Genomic DNA, 20,186 nt, shown 5'->3' on the forward strand with positions numbered 1-20,186 from the left:
CTCCTAAATCTGAAGAAATGAAACCAAGAATCAATAAGTGGAGTGGTATTGAATTGAAAAGCTTTTACATGTAAAAGTAAATAATTAAGAACATGAAGAGAAAACCTACAGAATGGGGAAAAAAGCATTTTCCAGCTCCTCATCCACTAGGGTATTAATACCCAGAATATATACAGACCTCAGAAAACTTACCCCCCCACACACACATACTTTCAAAGTAATCCAATCAATAACGGGCCAATGAACTAAACAGACATTTCTCAAAAGAAGAAATAGAAATGACCAACAAACATGGAAATTAAAAATATGTTAAATATCCTTAGCAATAAGGAAAATGGAAATCAAAACTAGTCTGAGAGGTTCTCAGGTTAGAATCATCAAGAATACAAATAACAATAGTTACTGGTGAGGATGTGGAGGGAAAGGTACACTCATATATTTTTGGTGAGATTGAAAATAAGTACAACAACTTTGGAAAGCAGTATGAAGATTCTTCAAACGGTATGGAACCACCATAAGACCTAGCTTTCATATACTTTGATATTTATAAAAAAAATAACTAAAATCAGCATACTAATGACTCATACATACAATGTTTACAGCAGCACAATTAACAATTGTCAAGTTATGAATCCATCCTAGGTGCCCATCAATAGATGAATGAGTATATCAAATGAAGAATATATATAAATTTATATATTATATATATATTTTTATATATATGTTACATATATAAATTCATATTCTTATTAAGGAAGTTGGTGCCTGCACCAATATGATGATGTGTTGATCCTTTTCTAGAAGTTGCAGTGTTTGGGGAACAATTACTAGGTCTTTGAGTCACCTCAAAACAAGCACACATACACACACACATATTTTAACATCACAACCTAATATATATATGCATATATGTATATATGTATGTATGTGTGTGTGTGTGTATATATATATATATAAATGATAGATTTTTCTTTTGCCATAAAGAAGAATGAAATTGTGTCATTTGCTGGGAAATATTTGGAACTGGAGAACATTGTGCTAACTAAGGTAGACTCAGAAAGTCAATGGTTGAATATTTTCTCTCATATATGAAAGCTAGAGAAAACAATTAATAATAAAAAAGGAATATCATGTAAACAAAAGGTAGAATGATAGAGTAGAACAAGGAAATCAAAAGTGTGGGGAAATGGTAGGACAGGAGAAAGTACTAGGGAACAAAAGATAGGAGTTATGTATATACCAAAATGAATCTCACTTGTATATCTATAATGCACTCATTAAATAATAATGACAATACTAATAATAGAAGGGAGAATAGTGAATAGAGAAAGAGAATCAAGAGGGGAAGGAAAGGGAGATAATTGGGAATGATATTTATCAAATTATATTATTTGCATGTATGATATGGCATAATGAATTCCATTATTATGTATAAATTATAGTATATCAATGAAAAATTAACTACAATCCTGTTATCCATCAAGTCAATTTGACAACTTATCTTATTCACAAGCACATAAATTTTAATAGTTATAATTATGGCTAGTTTGCCAATATATTTTTAAATTTTTGATATTTTAAATAACATCTTTCAAAGATGCAAAAGTAGATTTAAAAAAATAAAATCCAGTAAAAAAAGAAAATTAAGATAAAAGGGAAACAACAAACATGAACAAAAAAATTGGTACAGAATTATCTGTAGAATTCCCAAAGTGTTTAAAAGATATTATAGATCACCAGGATAGAGAGCCTTTGCCTAGCATGTGTAAGGTCCTACGTTTGATCCCTGGCACCTCAAAACACACACACAGACACACACACACACACACACACACACAAACACACACATTATATTTTAACATCACTACCTATTATAATACTGGAAATATAATAATGACTTTAATAATATGGAAACCATTCATTTACAAGTCAACTAAACACAAACAGCAGGGCCTATCCTCCTATCTATCCTTCAAATATTCCAAACATATAAACAAGGGAACAAATGTTTGTAATGACTTTTGCTCAGTCATGTTAAAAAGACATAATCAAACTGAAGAGCAAAGAAACGTTTCTTAAGGAAGCAGGAATTTAAGCAGATCTAAGCTGTCTATGACAGATATAAGAACACAGGATTCCAAAAAGGAAATAGTATGTGCAATATTTTGTATGATGTGGAGTTTGGCTGTAGGATAAGAATTCCTTGATTTATATTACTATTCCCTCCCCTACTAGATCTGTGACCTTAGAAATCAGTTCACATATTTAAACTTCAGTTTCTTCATCTTAAAAATGGGAATAGCAATATTATATGATGAAGATATTGCCAGGATCTAATAAGGAAGTTCACATAAAGTTCTTTGTGTGGGAATATACACTTGGTAAGTGCTGAAACATCCCTGATATCATTGTCTCTACCACTATTGTAACAATAGTAGAAAGAAAAAGAGAGGAATGATAAGATGTGAAATTGCCTTCTTAGAAATGAGATAAGTCTCTAGTAAGATTCTGGAGTCAATAAATAAAACATGAACATTTAAGTCTTCTAAAATTATTCTACTCCATCCTGGAAACCTTAATAAATAAATCAGAGATGAACTATGGTCATATTCTCTGGACTGGAATCACACCTTTGAGTTGTTTTCATAACAGCAAACAGGCATGGTAGCTAGCACAGAACTTGAGCCTCATTTAAACCAAATTTCATAGAGAGGCAGATGAAGTTGGCAAAATTATAACATTTTTGTTGGCAGCCATCATCAGAATACTAATCTTGTTACAAAATCATCCACGTGAGGCCAATGTGAACATATTCATAAGAAGTAATTGAACAGAAAAATTGTCTCCAGATATTTCTTCTTAGGCACTTCAATAACTGATCACATTAATACACATCCACATATAATAATAATGTAGTTAACAGAATTTGTACCTTTTCCAATAGTATTTTGATGAAAATGAGCCTGTTTTATATACGTAATGTATTTTGCCCTTTTTTTGTTTTAACTTTGGCACTATCATGCTCTTGTTCTTTTGTGTTATTGCTCTGGATACATCATCAAAATTAGAAGAACTTCAATGTCAATATAAAACTGAATGGTTTAAAATATCATTGAAGGTATAGACCCATTGGAAAGGAAGTTTTTGGATTTATTCCTCCCAGCTTGAAGCAGTTATTTTCTTTATTTGAGGAATTAGTCACTCTATCCATTACCTTTGGCTTTTTTTCTCTTACATATTATTTGATCAAAGAATCTGCCAATATAGTACTCATAAAGAATAAAATCTGTTTTTTCTATAGTTGATTTCATAGATTCACAATATTTAGAATGCCATTAAGTTTCTTAAATACTTCAGTAATATTTTAAATATCTTTTACATGCATGACTTTCACTAATTATTCTTTGGATATTGAATCACTCCTCATAACCATTATGTGTCATAGATACTATCATTTTTTTGGCTTAATAATACAAAATCTGATTTCCTGGGATATTCAACTAACATCCAATCTAAAAAGCTAAAATTTGGAGAGACAGGAATAAAACTGGGAAGTCTAAATCCACAGTTCAGATATTAATCATTACAGTATTCTGCTCTTCTATAAAACAGATGCAAGAATATATAATTTATTCTTTGTAGATTTCATTTTGAAGACAATAAAATCATTTTAGTTCATTGTGTAGGGAAATGGAAAAGAACTGAAAATTTGATCCACTTATTTCATTGTTTTAAATTTTCTTATTTTTTTAGAAATTAAATTTCTCCATGTATTCTGGTTTAAAATAATCATATTAAAGCTTTCATCTGAATACAGAACATCCATAAATAGAGTAGTAAGAGAATTTGTGTCTCCATTAGTAGGTAAGAAGTTATGAAAAGCAGAGTGAATCTGACAGTTTAAAGCAAGAGATTAGATTGTAAAATCAACACAGATGAATCTATAATATATCAAATTTGGTAAAAAATATTCTAAAATAAGATACATAATATAACCATTAAATTACATTTAAAATGCATGCATTAATATTTAACACATTTTAACATAATAATTAGAAAAATGAATAAGACAAAAATTGCTCTTTTATGTAGGGAAATTGTAAATGGATTTGTTATAGAAGTGAAATTGGGTTAAATAAGAAAATATATGTACTAGAAGAGGACTTTGTGTGATTCAAAGATGAAAAATTGTCATGAACTAAGGTCCATAATTAATTCATCCTCAACATATTAAGCTTAAAAAATACAGAAAGAAGGAAAGAAAGAATGGAGAACCTGAGGGAAGTATCTAGGAAAGGAGGGGAGAGAAGAGAGAAAATAAAATAAAAATCTACATTTTCCAAAAATAGTAAGGATACCTTGTTTTAAAAATTGCCTATAAACGTTTCATTGAAATTTAAATAATTATGCAGGAATATTTGTCAAATTCATAGGAATATATTATATTATTCTTTTGAATGATAAGATATGTGTACATATACATATATATTTTATGTATAGCACTAATTGTGAACCTTGTCTTGCCAACAGATATCAAATCTCAAAAGAAATATGTTTCTGTTTCTGTTTCTGGTAAAATAAAGGCATATGGCTTTAGGAAACATCAAACACAGCCAGGTTCTTCATAATGGTCTCATTTCTGCTTTCTGTTAGTGAAGATGGAGGTAAAACATGAAAAGTTTTCTGGTGGACATACTTAGGATTTTTCTGCAGTTCAAGTATGAGATCCATAAATAGAAATGCTAATAGTGGCAAGACCAATTAAAATTAAAGCAAGTGCCTGCCATTAATTGCTCGAAAGCTACAGTAGAAATGTTTAGTGTCATCGGGCCATGTGGTGCTGTTTGGGTCATTGCTCCTGGAAACTTAGATTTTATTGTTTGAATACAGTGTTTTCAGTGATTCTAAGAGACAAGTTCATTTCCTTTATTATTGCTGTTTTCTATTTCAATAAGATATATTAGATCTTGTTTGCAACTAAGAAAATGGACATTCAAAACAACAAATTGTTTCCAGAAGAGGAATATTGCACATTATAGTGTTTTAAGAGAGGGAGGACATAGGACCTTTCCCAGGCAGTATTTCAGGGTAGCAAGTATCTGTTTAATATTACAGGTTGGCAATTTGACAATTTCTATACATAGGACCGTGTTTTTCAGCACTTGTGGTCACTTCCAGGAAAGTACTTGTTGAAGACAGAATTTTTGATGATCAAATTCCACCTTTTTTTAGTAGTATAAATACATTAGGAATATAATAAATATGGGAAGGATCGGCTATGCTAAATGCAATATAGAGTTTCAATAAATAAAAGATGAAAAACAAATCAAAGTTTAAGTTCCTAGCTCAAGTTATATAAGATGACCAGGGAGTCTCCAGGATATTTTATGGACCTACAACTGTGGACAGCAGTGATTTGAATCATGATCTGCCTTGTGGCTGTGTTTTCACTGGGAACTTCCTGTGTAAAGATTCAGATCAAGATGGCTCAGTTGCTATAGTGACACCTGGCCTAAGGAGGCTCCATGCAAATGTGCAGAGCTATATCAGTCTGGAACTTGAGCTCAGGTACCAACTCCTAGAGATAGATAATTGTAGCATAACAGGATAAACTTAATTTTTTGCCAATTCTGCATCCTTCAGATAGCCTGCTTTGTAGAAACTTTCCCACAAATAAACTTTTGATGATAAAAACCTATATAATAAACATGCTGCACTATCTCTGAGTCCCTGCTCCTGCATCAGAGTTCAGTGTCCATCTGGCCCCAGCTTTCTTTGTGTGTGGGGCCAGATGGACACTGATATCACCCCTCATCTGGTTGTCTAAATTAATGACTATGATGAGAGATAAGGCCATGACAACAGCTCTTGTAGTGATGAGGGTTACATGTCTGTACATCAAAATCCAAGTGTCTTCCCATAGAATTCTTGAATTACAAAAGAGGTTATCTTGCTTTTTGAGAAAATGAGACCATTGTGGGCAAAGAAATGTGAAAACCTGAGCATTTGAATGTTTGGATAAATAGGAGAATTTAAGTGACTCAACATATTCTCCACTTCTAAACATATTCTCCACTTCTAAAATTTACTGTGTCACTCTTGCTTGCAGATCCAGCTATTCTACACCTGACAGAGGAAAATGTCCCTTCATTTCTTTTACACCAAGTTCATACATTGTCTCTGGTAGTTAACTAATTGCAGATGGCAATTTTCTTTCTGCCCAAACTTCTTATTCCACATAAACTCAGGAGCCTATATTCTCTTTTAAAACAATTATCTAGTCAATACTGGGGGAGAGGAAGTTTCTTGAACATGAGACTCAAAAGATTCTAGGTTAAATCTGAAAAATCATGGGGGAAGTAGGGTTAGAAATAAATTTTATGATTCCTACATAAAAGCATGGAAATTATGTACTACTCCTGATAGCTAGCACAGGTGCTACATGTTCCTTCAACTAATTGAACAAAATCTGGAATGAAAGATGGCCTACATTATATAAAGTTCAGTTATTGGGACTTCCTTCTTTTAGTGTAGAAGAAGGCATTCAATGAAACAATGATGTTAAAGTGAAGTTACTGTTCAAGACCTATGAATCACCTACTGATTATAACTTTAGAAAGGGAGTAGAAGAAACTTTCTTCATTATATCAATAAAAAGGGTAATGTGACATTTTAAATCTCCATAATTTCTGTTCTATATATTGGAAAACATAGAAAATGAATCTACAGGGAAAAGACTTCTTGATTACTTTAGGGTTCAGAAGCAGCAAGAGAAGTAGTAGTGCTTTATCACTGGAAAGAATGTAAGTATGAATGTTATAATAGGCAGTAGTATTTGAATGGTAAAAAAAAATACATTAATCTTGTATGTACAGACTAAAATAATGGGCAATATGATCTGCACCATGAATAACATCAAGGTCTTGGAAAGAGGAATCTATATTTAGTCATCTAGTTAGTAATGACTTCTCAATAACTTCCATACTTGAGTTAGTTAACCTACTCCATAGCTTCTTAAATGAAGAAAAAATTAGTAGAAAAAAAAGATAGTTAGTCTTGAAGAAGGATCTGAAATAGTATCATAAGTGAATAAGATACATTCAGATTTCCTTAAAGGCATATGTGATGATTTTCTGATGATTTCTTACATAGGACAAAGGGTGATAAATATAAAGACCTTTCAGACATTATAACATTGATCATTTTGGATTCCAAATATCACTGAAAAGCATTGTCCTAAGTAGATTGTGAGGGTTATTTGATGAATGGGATTTTGTTTTAGTCCATATTACAGCTGATTATTTGATTGTTTTTCCCAATTTTTGGTATGTGTGTATGGAAGACTTACTCTGTAACTGAAAGAAATTTGCTTTGTATCAATAAATTATGAAGAAAAAAACAAAGTAAGGGTCAAACTAAAGCCATTTGAGCATCTCCTTCTTACTAAAAGAATAAATACAATTCCTTGGGAATTGTAGTGATATTATTTAATAAGAATTTAGCCATGATGGCATTAAATTTAAGACTTTGAGGATTTACTTAAAGTTAACATTTTTTTGTGGAAATTCAGTTTTATTTGATCTGGAATGCTGATTCTGAGGAAAAAAAATCTTATTTTGATCTTTTAAATAGGTTTGCAAGGATTTTACAGTGTGTACCATTAAAATGTGGATAAAAGCATTAACCAAAAGTCAACACAGTGTCTGCTCTAACTACAAATGTTTGTTTTTTGCTGTATTTCTGCCATGACTAGATGAATGAAAATGAATCTTCCTTGGTATGTAAGGTATCCAAGGTCTAAGCAATACACTTTGGAGTCTGAACAAGCCAGCTAGTCAAAGACATATAGAGCATATGTTTATTTATTGAGCACACGGCTAAAACAATAAACAGTCAATTCCTATATTTAGTTCATCAAAGAAATATCTTTCAAAGACATTATGCAAGACAGGTTATGAAAGCTACCTCCCAGAGTTTTCTCCCAAAGGAACACAATGCTTAGTGATTGCTCAATATACTTTCAACAGGACAATGGAAAATTCATAGTAGAATCAAGTCAGGTTGAAAGATGTTGCATAGGAAGCCTGAAGCCAGAGGATTAAAGCCAATATTTTTCTGATTTTTTTTTTCTGATTCACATTTACTGAATTCTTGTGATGTCTACTCTGTCGGTTTACATGTGTTATCATTTCTTTCATCTGAATGTATACTAAGGGGACAAATATTTTTTCTTATTCCTATCCAACTCTTTAGCATTTCTTTTACTTTCCTCTCAGGTTACGGAGTGAATGAAGAAATATATAATGTATTAAATGAGGGAAATTTCATATATACATATATGTGTGTGTGTGTGTTTATGTGTGTGCATTGTTTTCTCATGAAAAAAAAATTGCTATGGACATGCATTTAATGTGGATAAAAGCATATAGGGTATTCAGAGTGATGCACTGCTTTGCTAAGATAACAAATCATTTGAGCACCTCTTGAATGTTTATTTCAGTTTTATCAATCAGAACCAACTTGGGACCTAACCGCACACATTTTGTTATTCTTGGTTTTTTGTTTCCAGTACTAGGGATTGAATTCAGGGCCTCACTTCTACAAAGTAAGTGCTCTAACATCGATCTACATCCCAAGTCCCATTTTCTTTTGCTTCAGAGATACCCTCTTGATTTAACTGATGTATTCAACAATTTAAATTAATTATTTTGGTCAAGGTTTGATAATCAGCAGTATTCCCTCATTAACCCCTGTATTCCACAATCTCCAAACTTATTATATGAATTAAGTCCCATTTGATTCATTCAAACATAACCTATTTCTTTGTGAGTACTGGTGACAAGGACATGCTCATTGACCAAAGCCCACATGAGGTAGGAATGAGGAGACAAACTTACAGTACACTGGGATGGAGAGCTGAGGTAAATCAAAACTCACCCTACTCTGGCACTAAGAGTTGTAGTAACAGGGAGCTTACTGTACACTGGGACAGAGTTCTGGTAACAGGGGAAGTTAACAATTGTGTGGCCTTCAATGCCAGATACCTGTTGTCAGACAAAAACGAGTTCTAAGTAGCTTTTAGTCTTAGGAAGTTTGTTGCCACCTACTGGGTTGAATTATTATATCAGCTATGGGTGTCTTTCTTTTGCTTTACCAGAAAAGAAAGACTTCCATGTTGACTTGTTTAAAAGTAAACGTTTAAGAGAAAATTAAAGTTCAAAGAAGAGTGTATTTCATACTCTTCAATAACTACTCCAAAATAATTCCAAGTTCTCCACATGGAAAACAGATATGTTTACATGTCATTGTGTAGTAGTGTTGTAGTAGTTATTAGTAGTTATCTTAATTTTAATAAATGAATTTAGTGAAGAAAAATTCATTCCATGCATTTTTAATAATAATAGTGGAAATAATGGGAAAAAATATGCAAAAAAATGCAGCTGTGATACCAAACAAGCAAATAAGCAAGCAAATAAAACCTGCCTGATCAGGTTAAATAAATGAATTGAACACACACTCACACACACACACACTCACACACACACACACACACACACATGCACACACACGATGGAAACAAAACAACTAAAGATCTGTGCTACAATGATACAGTATATAAGATTATACAATATTTTGTTATAAGTGAATTGCTCCAGAAATGTATTTTTAGTGAAAGAAATTCAATTTAAAACATTTATTTTTGGACTATAGATGTGTCTGTTAAGAAAACCTTCACTTTCAGTTTAAAGCTAGAAAAGTGTTTTGAGCTGTGTTATACTTTATATCCTGACCTTCTAGTTTATGGGGAAGTTTTCTCAGAGTTATCAGTCAACTTTGCCCTTAGCTGTGAAGATAATGGACAGAGTGAGGCCTAAAATATACAGTTTGGTTGGGCATGGCACTTACCTGCTTGATTTGTGGTTACATTTACAGACACATACTGCCGCGCTCCTGGGCTCAAGTCCGATACTCCATTCACTGCCTCAATCTCAAAGGTATAGTTTGTGTGAGCAAGCAGATCCACCATCATGACAGAGGTGTTTTTCAGGCCGATTTGCTGGGGGAGGTACCTGACATGACCGCCACACTCCTCACAAACCCCTGCATGGGAGTTGCACTTCTTGCATGCAATATAATATGACACATCTTTCCTTCCACCAGTGTCAGCAGGAGGAATCCATTCCAGAAAGACACTAGTTTCATTAACATTTGAGATGGCATTCCGAGGAGCTGAGGGGGGTCCTGGTTTGCAAAGTAAAGTGAGAAAAACATATTTTAAGATGATATTAATGAGGCATCATTTACTACACTAATCCCTTACCTGAAGGAAAAAATAGGTTTAAAATTCATCTTTGAGGGTTACAATTTGTTATTATTTTTGAAAAGTCTTATTGCTTTTTTGTAGGAAAGGCAGTAGGGTTTATGACCTGGAGAAATGATTTAGCTTAGCTTTGTTGTAACACTAGTTTAGTAAAAGCAGATGTTTTGCTTAGTATATATGCAAATAATTATGGATTAAAACTATGTATCCTCAAATAATATTAAGTAAAGTGTTATATTTAAAATGTGGTAAATGGGTCTCTGTGGGGATTGAACTGATTATTTCCTCACTCATACCAAGAGGTAGGTAAACATAAAGAATTTACCATGTCATCGGCACAGGTTAAAATAAGATTTTTCAGTGTCACTCTTGACAACAAGTTATAAAGTAAGTAAAAAGGTAACTCAAGAGACATTACAGATCTCTCTTATAAATCACCAATGAAATTAAAAACCCTCTTAAGTAAACACTTGGATTTAAGTGGTGGAACAACATCACCATGTGCGGTAAAATCTCTTTTTACTTACTATTCTTTTCATATTGTAGTCATGTAAGTTGTGAATTTTACTTAATTGAAAGTCTAAAATTCATTTTAAGGCTTATCCTCAAAGGCCTTATAATAGAAAAAGTTAAAAGGGTTCAGATTTTGAAGAATCAGTAGAAAAAATGTCAATCTACAACTTACCACAATAAGAAAAAAAAATACATTTAACTAAAATATATTCATAGAATCATAATGTTTTAGACTGGTACTAATATAACTTTTCTAACTTCATGTAGCTACTTCTTAGATGTTTTATCTTTATCTGTATGATAATAAAAATTGGTTGTAATTTTAAAAACATATTCATAATCATCTTATTTCATCAAGACAGAGTGTTTCACTAAAATATAGTAATAAAGTTCACACTTTGAATAACTTACAGAATTTCTCAAGTGAAGGGTAACATATCCTATTTGAATATTATTTTAATTATTTATGAATCTAATAATTGACATACTAAAGACAATTGATTGAATGATGTCTAAAACTCAATTTTTAGGTACAGTTAAAACCTCAGTCAGTTATAAAAGTTTATAATCAGATATCTTCAAAAACCAAATATATTTATATCAGTTTCTGAGAACAAATTCATACTTCTTTCCCTCAGAGAATAAAATGGAGTATGGTAATATTTAAATGGTTCAAAAGCATGCATTAAGCTACTTACAAGATTTTAGTGAAATTATACTATATGTGCTATTTGTTCTAAATATAAAAATTAGCAATAATTTCTACTTAACATTTCAAGCCACAATTATTGAGGAGCAAATTTTAAAATGATTTTAAAAAGTATCCTTGTATTCAGGGAGTTAGCTGTAAAAAGTTGTCATCTAAATTAGAGAAAACCATAACTAAAGAGTTGACTTTATTTTATTTTTTGAAAAAACAATCCCATTATGATGGTATTTATACTTGAACCCTATGACTTTTTCCAGATGTTCAAATTGCACACTTCAATGTAAAATTCACTTTTAAATTGCAGCAATTAGTTAAGATAGAAATGTAAGTATTATTGGTTATTACAAAATTTAGGTTATTTAGTAGTTAAAAAATGGAAATTTTAAAAATTTGCAATAAAAATGTTACATGCTAAATTTCTAAGAAAGAGATAAAATGTAGCCAAAATATGTCTAGTTTATAGTCTTTTATTTTTTTCTTGCCAACTGAAATATACTCACATTAAAACCATTGTTTTTTTAAATCTATAGAAACATATTAGTCTGACTCTTTTGTTTTGATTGCTACCACCTCACTCACAACTTAGATGGGACACATATGCCTCCAAAGTTAAAAATTTTAAAAATCAAGTGACATAGAGGTAAAAATTAGAGGCTCTATCTTCACATACTCATAAGAATTCCAGTGCCCCAATAATGATATGATGTGTAACCTAAAGTGAAGCTGTGAGAAGAACCCTTGGTTTAAGTCAGTTTGTCAGAATTTTAGTTCTTATTTTTGGAATTTTGGTCTGTAGATTAAAATAAATTTCTCATTTCCAGATTTTATATTTTTTTTCAAAAAAATATTAAAATGAGTCATAACCATAAATTCAATTCCAAAAGCCAAAGGCAAAGTGAAGCTCAAGATCCTGGTCTGAACATCAATCAAGCCATGAAGGGTCACATGTATTATCTAGGGTACTCTGGTACAACAAAAAACAAACACACACACTCACAATAACCTTTTTTGAGAAGTGCATGCAAAGTCATGCTCTTTTGAAACATAATATTAGAAAAATCACAATGGAGATAGAGAAAATGTAAAGCCTACCCAGGGGCTTTGGTCCTAAGAGTGCTAAGCAGTCCTTGCCACCAAAGCACAGCCTCTCCCCGATTCCCAAACAAAACAAATATACAGAAAGGGAGGCGCACATTTATGCCACAAAGGAGATGGTCCAGGCTGGGCCACAGAAAATACTAACTAGAAAATTAATATTGAAAAGATGATTAACATGGTTTTCTTTCTGTAACTGACCACTCTATTGTCCAGTTAGCATTTTCCTACTATTTGGACTTACTTTTGCTCTTACTAATCTAAATAATTTTTTAAATCTCTATGATAACCAAATCCCATCACATCCAATAAAATATATCCATCCAAAAGTGTACATCATAATGTCATTCACTCGGTTGAAGAGAAATTCTTCATCACTAGTAATTATCTAACACATAAAATCATCAATCTTGGGATTAAAAAGAATGATGTTTAGAAACAGGAAACTAATATCAATGATTTAAGAAATTCTGAAATATTTGAATGACTATAAAATTCAGACATTACGAAATTCAGATAAAACCTTAATTTATGATGCTTGATAAAAAGAAATCTGTACTATTCATGTTTGCAGATGTATATTCAAAATTCAAAAGTCTGAGAACATTTTGGAGAGCAGCTCCAACTTATTAAGACTTAACAAAGTAAACAAGTCAGGTTATGGAACCTGTACATTGTGAAGAGGGATGGAATAGCATTTTTTCATTTTTATTTTCTATTTTTGTTTCATTTGGTATAGAGACATTGCTTGTGGAAAAACCGTGGATATATTACCACTAAGCACACAAATGCATAAAGATATTGTATTCACAAAAATCTTGGGAAAATTTAGACAAACCAAAGCACCCAAATGCATTGATAGATGTGGATGAATCCACTACAAATATGAAATAAAGTGCTTCGTATCTATCTCCACTAATTATGTGATCAGAAAATATGTTATTAATAATAGTTAAGAACACTCACTAACAAGAAATACAACATCTTCAGGAAAGCCCTAACTAAAAAAACATGTTGTATATGAGTCAAATCTTATTTTCCTCCCCAGGTGCTCCATGTTCTTTATGTTTCTGGTCTTCTTTTGTAAGTAACCTTCTCAATGGCATTGCAGCTTAGTGAGGCAGGTTAGGACAGATGAAGGTTTACTATACTTTTTATATAATCAAAACACTGGTTTAGAAAGAAGAGGATGAAAAAGGTTCAATGTGAAAATGACAGTGGATTCACCAGAAGTCAGGTTTAGCAATGGAGAATATTAAAACAAACAAAATCAAAGGAAAAACTGTATGTTGTGCCTTCGATGTTGAATTTGAAATTAGGGGAAGTGAGTGATTAAAAAAACAGACTCAAGTTTTTCAATTCTTACTCAAAGAGATTGAAATTTGATAAAAAAAAATATGTTGAGAAGATTTAACACTATGCCTGTTTTCAGGGGAAATGTTAATAGAACATAACAGGCTGCATCATGATGTTTCTTCAACTGGTGAAAGTTAGCATCACCAAATATCCATGGGTTTCCTTACTTGTGCATGCCATTGTGGGTGGATCAGAGTCCCTCCTGAAATAATCCTTTTCACAGACACAAGAGGTTGAAGCTTCCTCATGGGTGTAACTGTGAGGTGGACATTTGCTGCAGCTCTGGCTGTGAGGTGAGGCTTTGAAGAACCCAGGTCTGCACACTGTCAAAAGAAATAAGAGACTAAGCTTTTCCCAGGAAGAGATGCAGTGTTTGTTTTGTGAATAATGTATCATTTGGAATAGTATACACAGATTACAGGTAGTACAATCTTGGCATGAATTTCAAGAATTTTTCATAAGCTTCTGGATCATAAATATCAGACTATTCATTCAAATAATCAAATATTTATCTAAAGTATTAAAATTAAAAATGTATGGTATGTACATATATCAATAATTTTATGCCACAGGAGCTTATAAGAAATTATATTTATGTAGACAAATGCTTATATGTATTTAAAACTGAAGTAGTGTTGAGTATAATTTTACTTAATATACTGCAACTACATTGGAGAGCTTCAAGTTATTCTATATAATCTACAAAGGAATGGTAGAGGATATACTAAAAAATTTTATATTAAATAGACAAATTAATCATCAGATGCTAAAATTTTCACAAGTTCTGTTATATTGGAGATACTGTAGAAATCAGTTTTTCTATCATCCATATGATATTAACTTCAGAAGTCATAGTTTAAGCATTTGTTATAGATTTTCTCCATTTTTAAATGTTTTCTTTGAGTTTATTACTAATTTAATATTTATATATTCTGAGATCAGTAATATTATATTCTATAAACACTGTAATGATTATAAATAATAAAAAGCTAAGTCTTATTCAGTTTTGCATTTACAGTACTTATTCCAGTGTTTGACTGCAACATGGTTTTAGAAAATGACATGAAATTCATCACTGAATCAGTGAAGAGTATTATTGAGCAGTTTAGAATCATAGGAAGGAGATGTTTGCTGATACTTTTGTTAACTTTTCTCAGTTGGTAGACAGGTAAGTAGCTGGTGGTCATGAAGCCAATCTCTTTACTGTGTGAATTCCATACATTTTCATATCCTCCTTTCTTCTCAAAGGGTAATAGAGTCAAACTTCAATGTTCCTATTAGTTAGTCTGGGCCAATTAAAGACTGCCAAACTGATGGTTAGAATACATTTTAGAGCTTATTTTACATAAAGCTAATAAACTGCATTTTTTCCATTTTCAGAATTCACTACATAAACTTAAGAGTATTTATTAATTCAAGCATCAAGGCACATTTGCTGAAACTCAAAGGTGAACTTGTATTTCAATAGAAAATTCTGGTAGACATAATGAATTGGAGCTAATTTTCATGTGCTATAAATGATCTGGGGTTTTAGTAATCCATGCTAAGGCTTTTTTCCATCTCCATGAATAATCAGGAATTGGCAAAAATAAGAAGGTACTTTTTCCAGTGGATCTAATTATGGTGATAGTAAAGCCTTAATGCTCTTATAAATTCAGAGAAAATGTGAAGGTATTTGAAAGATAAGAAGAGCTTTTTGATAGCATTAAGGACATTCTTGTAGTAAAATGATTAAGCGAAGATTTAAAATATTATTTTTTCTTCTAATAGGATTGGTATAGCAGCCAATGCCATACTTAGCTAAAGTTATCCAATTTTTCTTCTTTTATCCTTTTAGTACAACCATTCTCACACTAAACTCTATTTGCTTTCAAAGGTATGAAATGTCAATCTGCACATTCTGCATATTTGAAATTCAGTTATCACTAATGAAACATTCTTTGGTTTATAATGAATGCCATTCAAACTAAAAACTTCATGTAAGATCATATACAACACTATTGTTCAACCCTGCATGGGAGCTTTGGAAACAAGAAATAATATAAATGTAAGTAAAATGTAGATAAATGTACCATTATGCCCTGCAGTCTAACAAATCTTTTCAAGCAAGTGTGATAGGCCAGGAACTCTGCTTGGCTATAGACTACAATGGTAAACAAGATAGGTAAAGCCTCACCTTTGTGAGTCTTAAAAGTATTGCATTAATAATTACAAATATGATTATCCTAGGAAAGAGAAAGAACAATGGAAGTGAATATAGACAACCCTGTTTAAACAGAAATATCAAAGAAGACTTGATAGTAGGGGATTAATAAGATCAAAGTAGCACTTAGGAGATCATTTCAGAGCTGCAAGAAAATAGATTGGAGAAAGCAAGAACAGAGGCAACTGACACTTTTGTTTTTATATTGGTCGAAAGACAATACTGCTTAAACCAGAGGAGTCTCAATAGATAAGAGTAGGTGATCATTATTTTTTAAAGGAACAAGACAAAATCAATTAGATTTCACAGCATATTTAATGACAGAATTAATAAGAAATTATAATAATTACTGTAAAGTGTTTGGATTAAACTGTACAGGAAAATGCTGGTGCTATTTTCTCAGATTAGAGAACATGAGATATAAAAAATGTTTTAGGGAACATAATGAATAATGCTTAATGCATTATTTAATTTGAAGGAGCTAATGAAAGCTAAGTAAATGTAAAAAAGGAAGACTACATGATTGAATATTATCAGAAAAATATTGGCAACTAATTTTTCATTGCTTTTAGATTCATAACTCCAAAACCCAATGGTATAAGCAACTATGTTAGACAATTATTATTGCTATTTTCTTAGTTTACTTTATTTCCTAATATTAATGTAATCATATTGAGCATCTTATCTTCAAACTCTTTAAAAGTTATTTTCCTTCATTACAGCTTAATGACTATATTTTCTCTAAATGGAAGTCATTACAGAAGAAGAAAGAAAATGTCTAATTTTCCTACCATCAAATATCCAAACTTATATGTACCCATCCACTCTACCTTTCTTCCTATTATAATAAAAATGTCATTCAAACTGAAAACTTCATGCAAGATTATATACAACATTATTGTTCAACCCTGCATGGGAGCTTTGGAAACAAGAAATAATATAAACATAAGTGAAATGTAGATAAATGTACCATTCTTCCCTGCAGTCTAACAAATCTTTTCAAGCAAGTGTGGTGGATCAGAAATTCTGCCTTAGTTCATATCAAGGAAAATCTTGACTTAGAATTCCCTCTATGCTGACATACCATCTCAAGTGTCTACAAACATTTTCATTGAAATGAAAACATAATAAACCATTATTATCACTTGATTCCTATCTCCCAGTACCTATTCAATGGTATTGATCTACTTTCAAACACAAATCCTTAAAAACATTTTTCACAATTATGTGTGTGTGCATTTATGTGTGTATGTGTACATATATATACATACACACACATAAATATGTATATGTGTATACATACACACACAAATGTATATATATTATATATATGCATAATATATATTATATATATATTATTCTAAATAACAGATTGATGCTCTCCCCTGAAATTACTGTTTAAAGACTGAAATTACCACATTCACTCCTCACCAGCATTTGAAAATGCTTTCTTTGGGGAAGCTTCAGTTATTTTCATGACAAAATTCCAATATAATCCACAACTTTCCATGCAATATTTAAAAATCCTTCAAATGTTATCTCCATTCACATTCACTGTCTCCATCCACTCTAACCTGCACCTGAGGAACTTCTCTGCCTCTCAACTTGAGGAAAATATTCTAGGCCCAAAGCAAGAAATATACATAATCTAATTATTTTTAAAAGGCTTGAAGCCTATGATAAAGAATTTGGATTTAATCTGTAGACATTTGGAATTATTTATTTTTAGAGGGAACACTTCTTGACAGTACTGTGGCCAGGTGTGTTTGGACTGTGATGAGAAAATAAAAAATTATTTTTCACACCTGTGAAGCTACAAAGTATTGGGAAAGATAAATAATAATCAATAAAAGCAAAACTCACCTTTTACATTTTAATGAAAAAAAGTTTAACAAATAAGTAGTAAAATTTCTCCAAATTCTAATTCAATCTTTTTTCAAAAATATAGGAAAATACTGGAACACAGTTGTTTTACACAATGATGTCTGTAAATTACCTAGATATTATTTAGAAGACAGTATTCAGATTCTGTTTTAAGATGATCAAGAAATGGGAGACAAAATCTGCACCCTATGTTGATGTTTTATGAGAGACTCTTTTATTAATTTGCAGGAAGGGAAGAAAATATTTTAATAACTAGTTCTATCCATCCAAGCTCATTTTAAACCTATCTTTTTCATGATCTGTGAGACAATCAATTCCCATGATTACATGTTCTTTGCCTCTTCATGCCTCATAATTTTGTACAATTTACTTAGCATCTCTCATATGACAAGAGCAAATATTTTCCATGCCTTTATTTGTATGCATTCTTATCCTCCACCAACTTGTATAAAACTTCTGGAGAACAAAACCATTCATTTAATTTTTATCACATGTAGCACATTTTCTTAAATATCCATCAATATCTATTGGTGTAAATATTACTTTTGTGTCCTTCTCAAGCCCAAATGACTAGTAAGAACTTAATACAGTCTGGATAATCAGATTTATTTAAATATTAAGTCCTGGAAATAGAAAATAATATGTATTTTAGAAGTTTTATACAAACCATCAAACTCCGTGTTTTGTATTTATCAACTCAAAAATGAGACTATCCATATTTATTAAAATAAGTGTTCTTAAACTAAACAAAAACCTAGCCATTAATATTTAAATTAATACAGGATTAAAATTGTTACAATTGGGAAAAAGTGCTGCATAACTGGATTAGAATTTTTTAAAGATCTTCAAAGTTAGTACTAATTCTAAAACTGACAATCGAAACTGATTTTTCACACTACTTATTCTCAAACAAATTATTTTTAATATCTCCAATATATTCTAAGCTTAAAGAGTTATCACCCTTGAGGTACCTAAGTGTACTCACTTTATGATTCAAAGCCAACACTCCAGGAGTATAGGCACTGAAAAAAAATTATAAATAATATAAAAGATAATTACTCATTCATTAATTTAAAATATTATAATTCACACTATTAGAATAAAAACACACAGACTATTTTAATGTATACAATATATATTTCACATTATATTGTATATATGTAAACACACAAACATACATACACACACACATATATAATCAAAGGATGTGGAAACAAAAATGTATAGACTTCTGTCTATAATAATTAGGAAATAACTAACCTTCAAAACATTATTGCATTTATCCAATTATACTTTATTGAGAAAAAAATCACTACAAATAAGACTTTTACTATAGCTTTATTTTGTGTGAATTATCAGAGGCTATAAACTAAGGAAAATTTTCTTTCTTAATAGACTTTTGAAAGTGATGTATGTAGAAGAAATGAAAGTGAAGACAAAACATGCCCCAATCTATAGAATACAACAAAAGCAGTCATAAGTGTGAAGTTTATAGCAATCAACAGCTGTGTCCAAAAAAAAACAGAAAGTTTTAGCTGGGCATGGTGGCACATGCCTGTAATCCCAGTATCTCAGCAACTTAGCAAGGCCCTAAGCAATTCAGTGAAACTCTGTCTCTAAATAAAATACAAAATAGGGCTCGGGATGTGGCTCAGTGGTAGAGCACCCTGGGTTCAATCCCTAGTCTTCCCTGACCCCACAAAAAGCAGAAAGTTTTCAAATAAACAACTGATCACTATATCTCAAGTCTCAAGGAAAATAAAAACAACAACAACATAGTAAACCCAAAATTAGTAGAAGGAAAGAAATGATATTTTCATAAATAAGTAAAACATAGAATAAAATGAAATGCAAATGATCAACAAAGTGAAAAGTTGGTTCTTCAAAAAGATAAACAAGACTCACATACTCTTAGCTAGAGGAAGAGAGACAAAAGACACAAATAAAACAGAAGATGAAAACAGTAGCATTACAACTGACACCACTGAATTGTTATTTTTAATTATTAGTTTTATTGGATTTTTTCATAACTGTACTTTCAATATGAACTCAAGATGTTTACCAGTTTTAGTCTTCCAAACATAAAAGAGAACCAATTCAGATAT

The 20,186-nt window shown here is 31.3% G+C and overlaps 1 protein-coding gene across 11 annotated transcripts in view; it reads right to left on the reverse strand.

The window, feature by feature from the left end:
• Positions 1–20,186, reverse strand: part of Epha5 (EPH receptor A5) — a 334,483-nt gene that overhangs the window by 160,716 nt on the left and 153,581 nt on the right. For 4 of the 11 annotated variants that reach the window (XM_076865174.2, XM_076865172.2, XM_076865173.2 and 1 more), the window contains exons 4-5: positions 14,162–14,317; positions 9,907–10,242 (exon numbers count right to left, since the gene is read on the reverse strand). The exons of 4 other annotated variants lie outside the window; for them this stretch is intronic. In XM_076865174.2, the coding sequence (XP_076721289.2) occupies positions 9,907–10,242; positions 14,162–14,317 (492 nt within the window). The remainder of the gene's footprint in view (positions 1–9,906; positions 10,243–14,161; positions 14,318–20,186) is intronic. 3 more of the 11 variants (XM_076865178.2, XM_076865176.2, XM_076865175.2) reach the window with 1 other exon arrangement.

This window comes from Callospermophilus lateralis, chromosome 8, assembly GCF_048772815.1.
Source record: "Callospermophilus lateralis isolate mCalLat2 chromosome 8, mCalLat2.hap1, whole genome shotgun sequence".
Classification (NCBI taxonomy): domain Eukaryota; kingdom Metazoa; phylum Chordata; class Mammalia; order Rodentia; family Sciuridae; genus Callospermophilus; species Callospermophilus lateralis.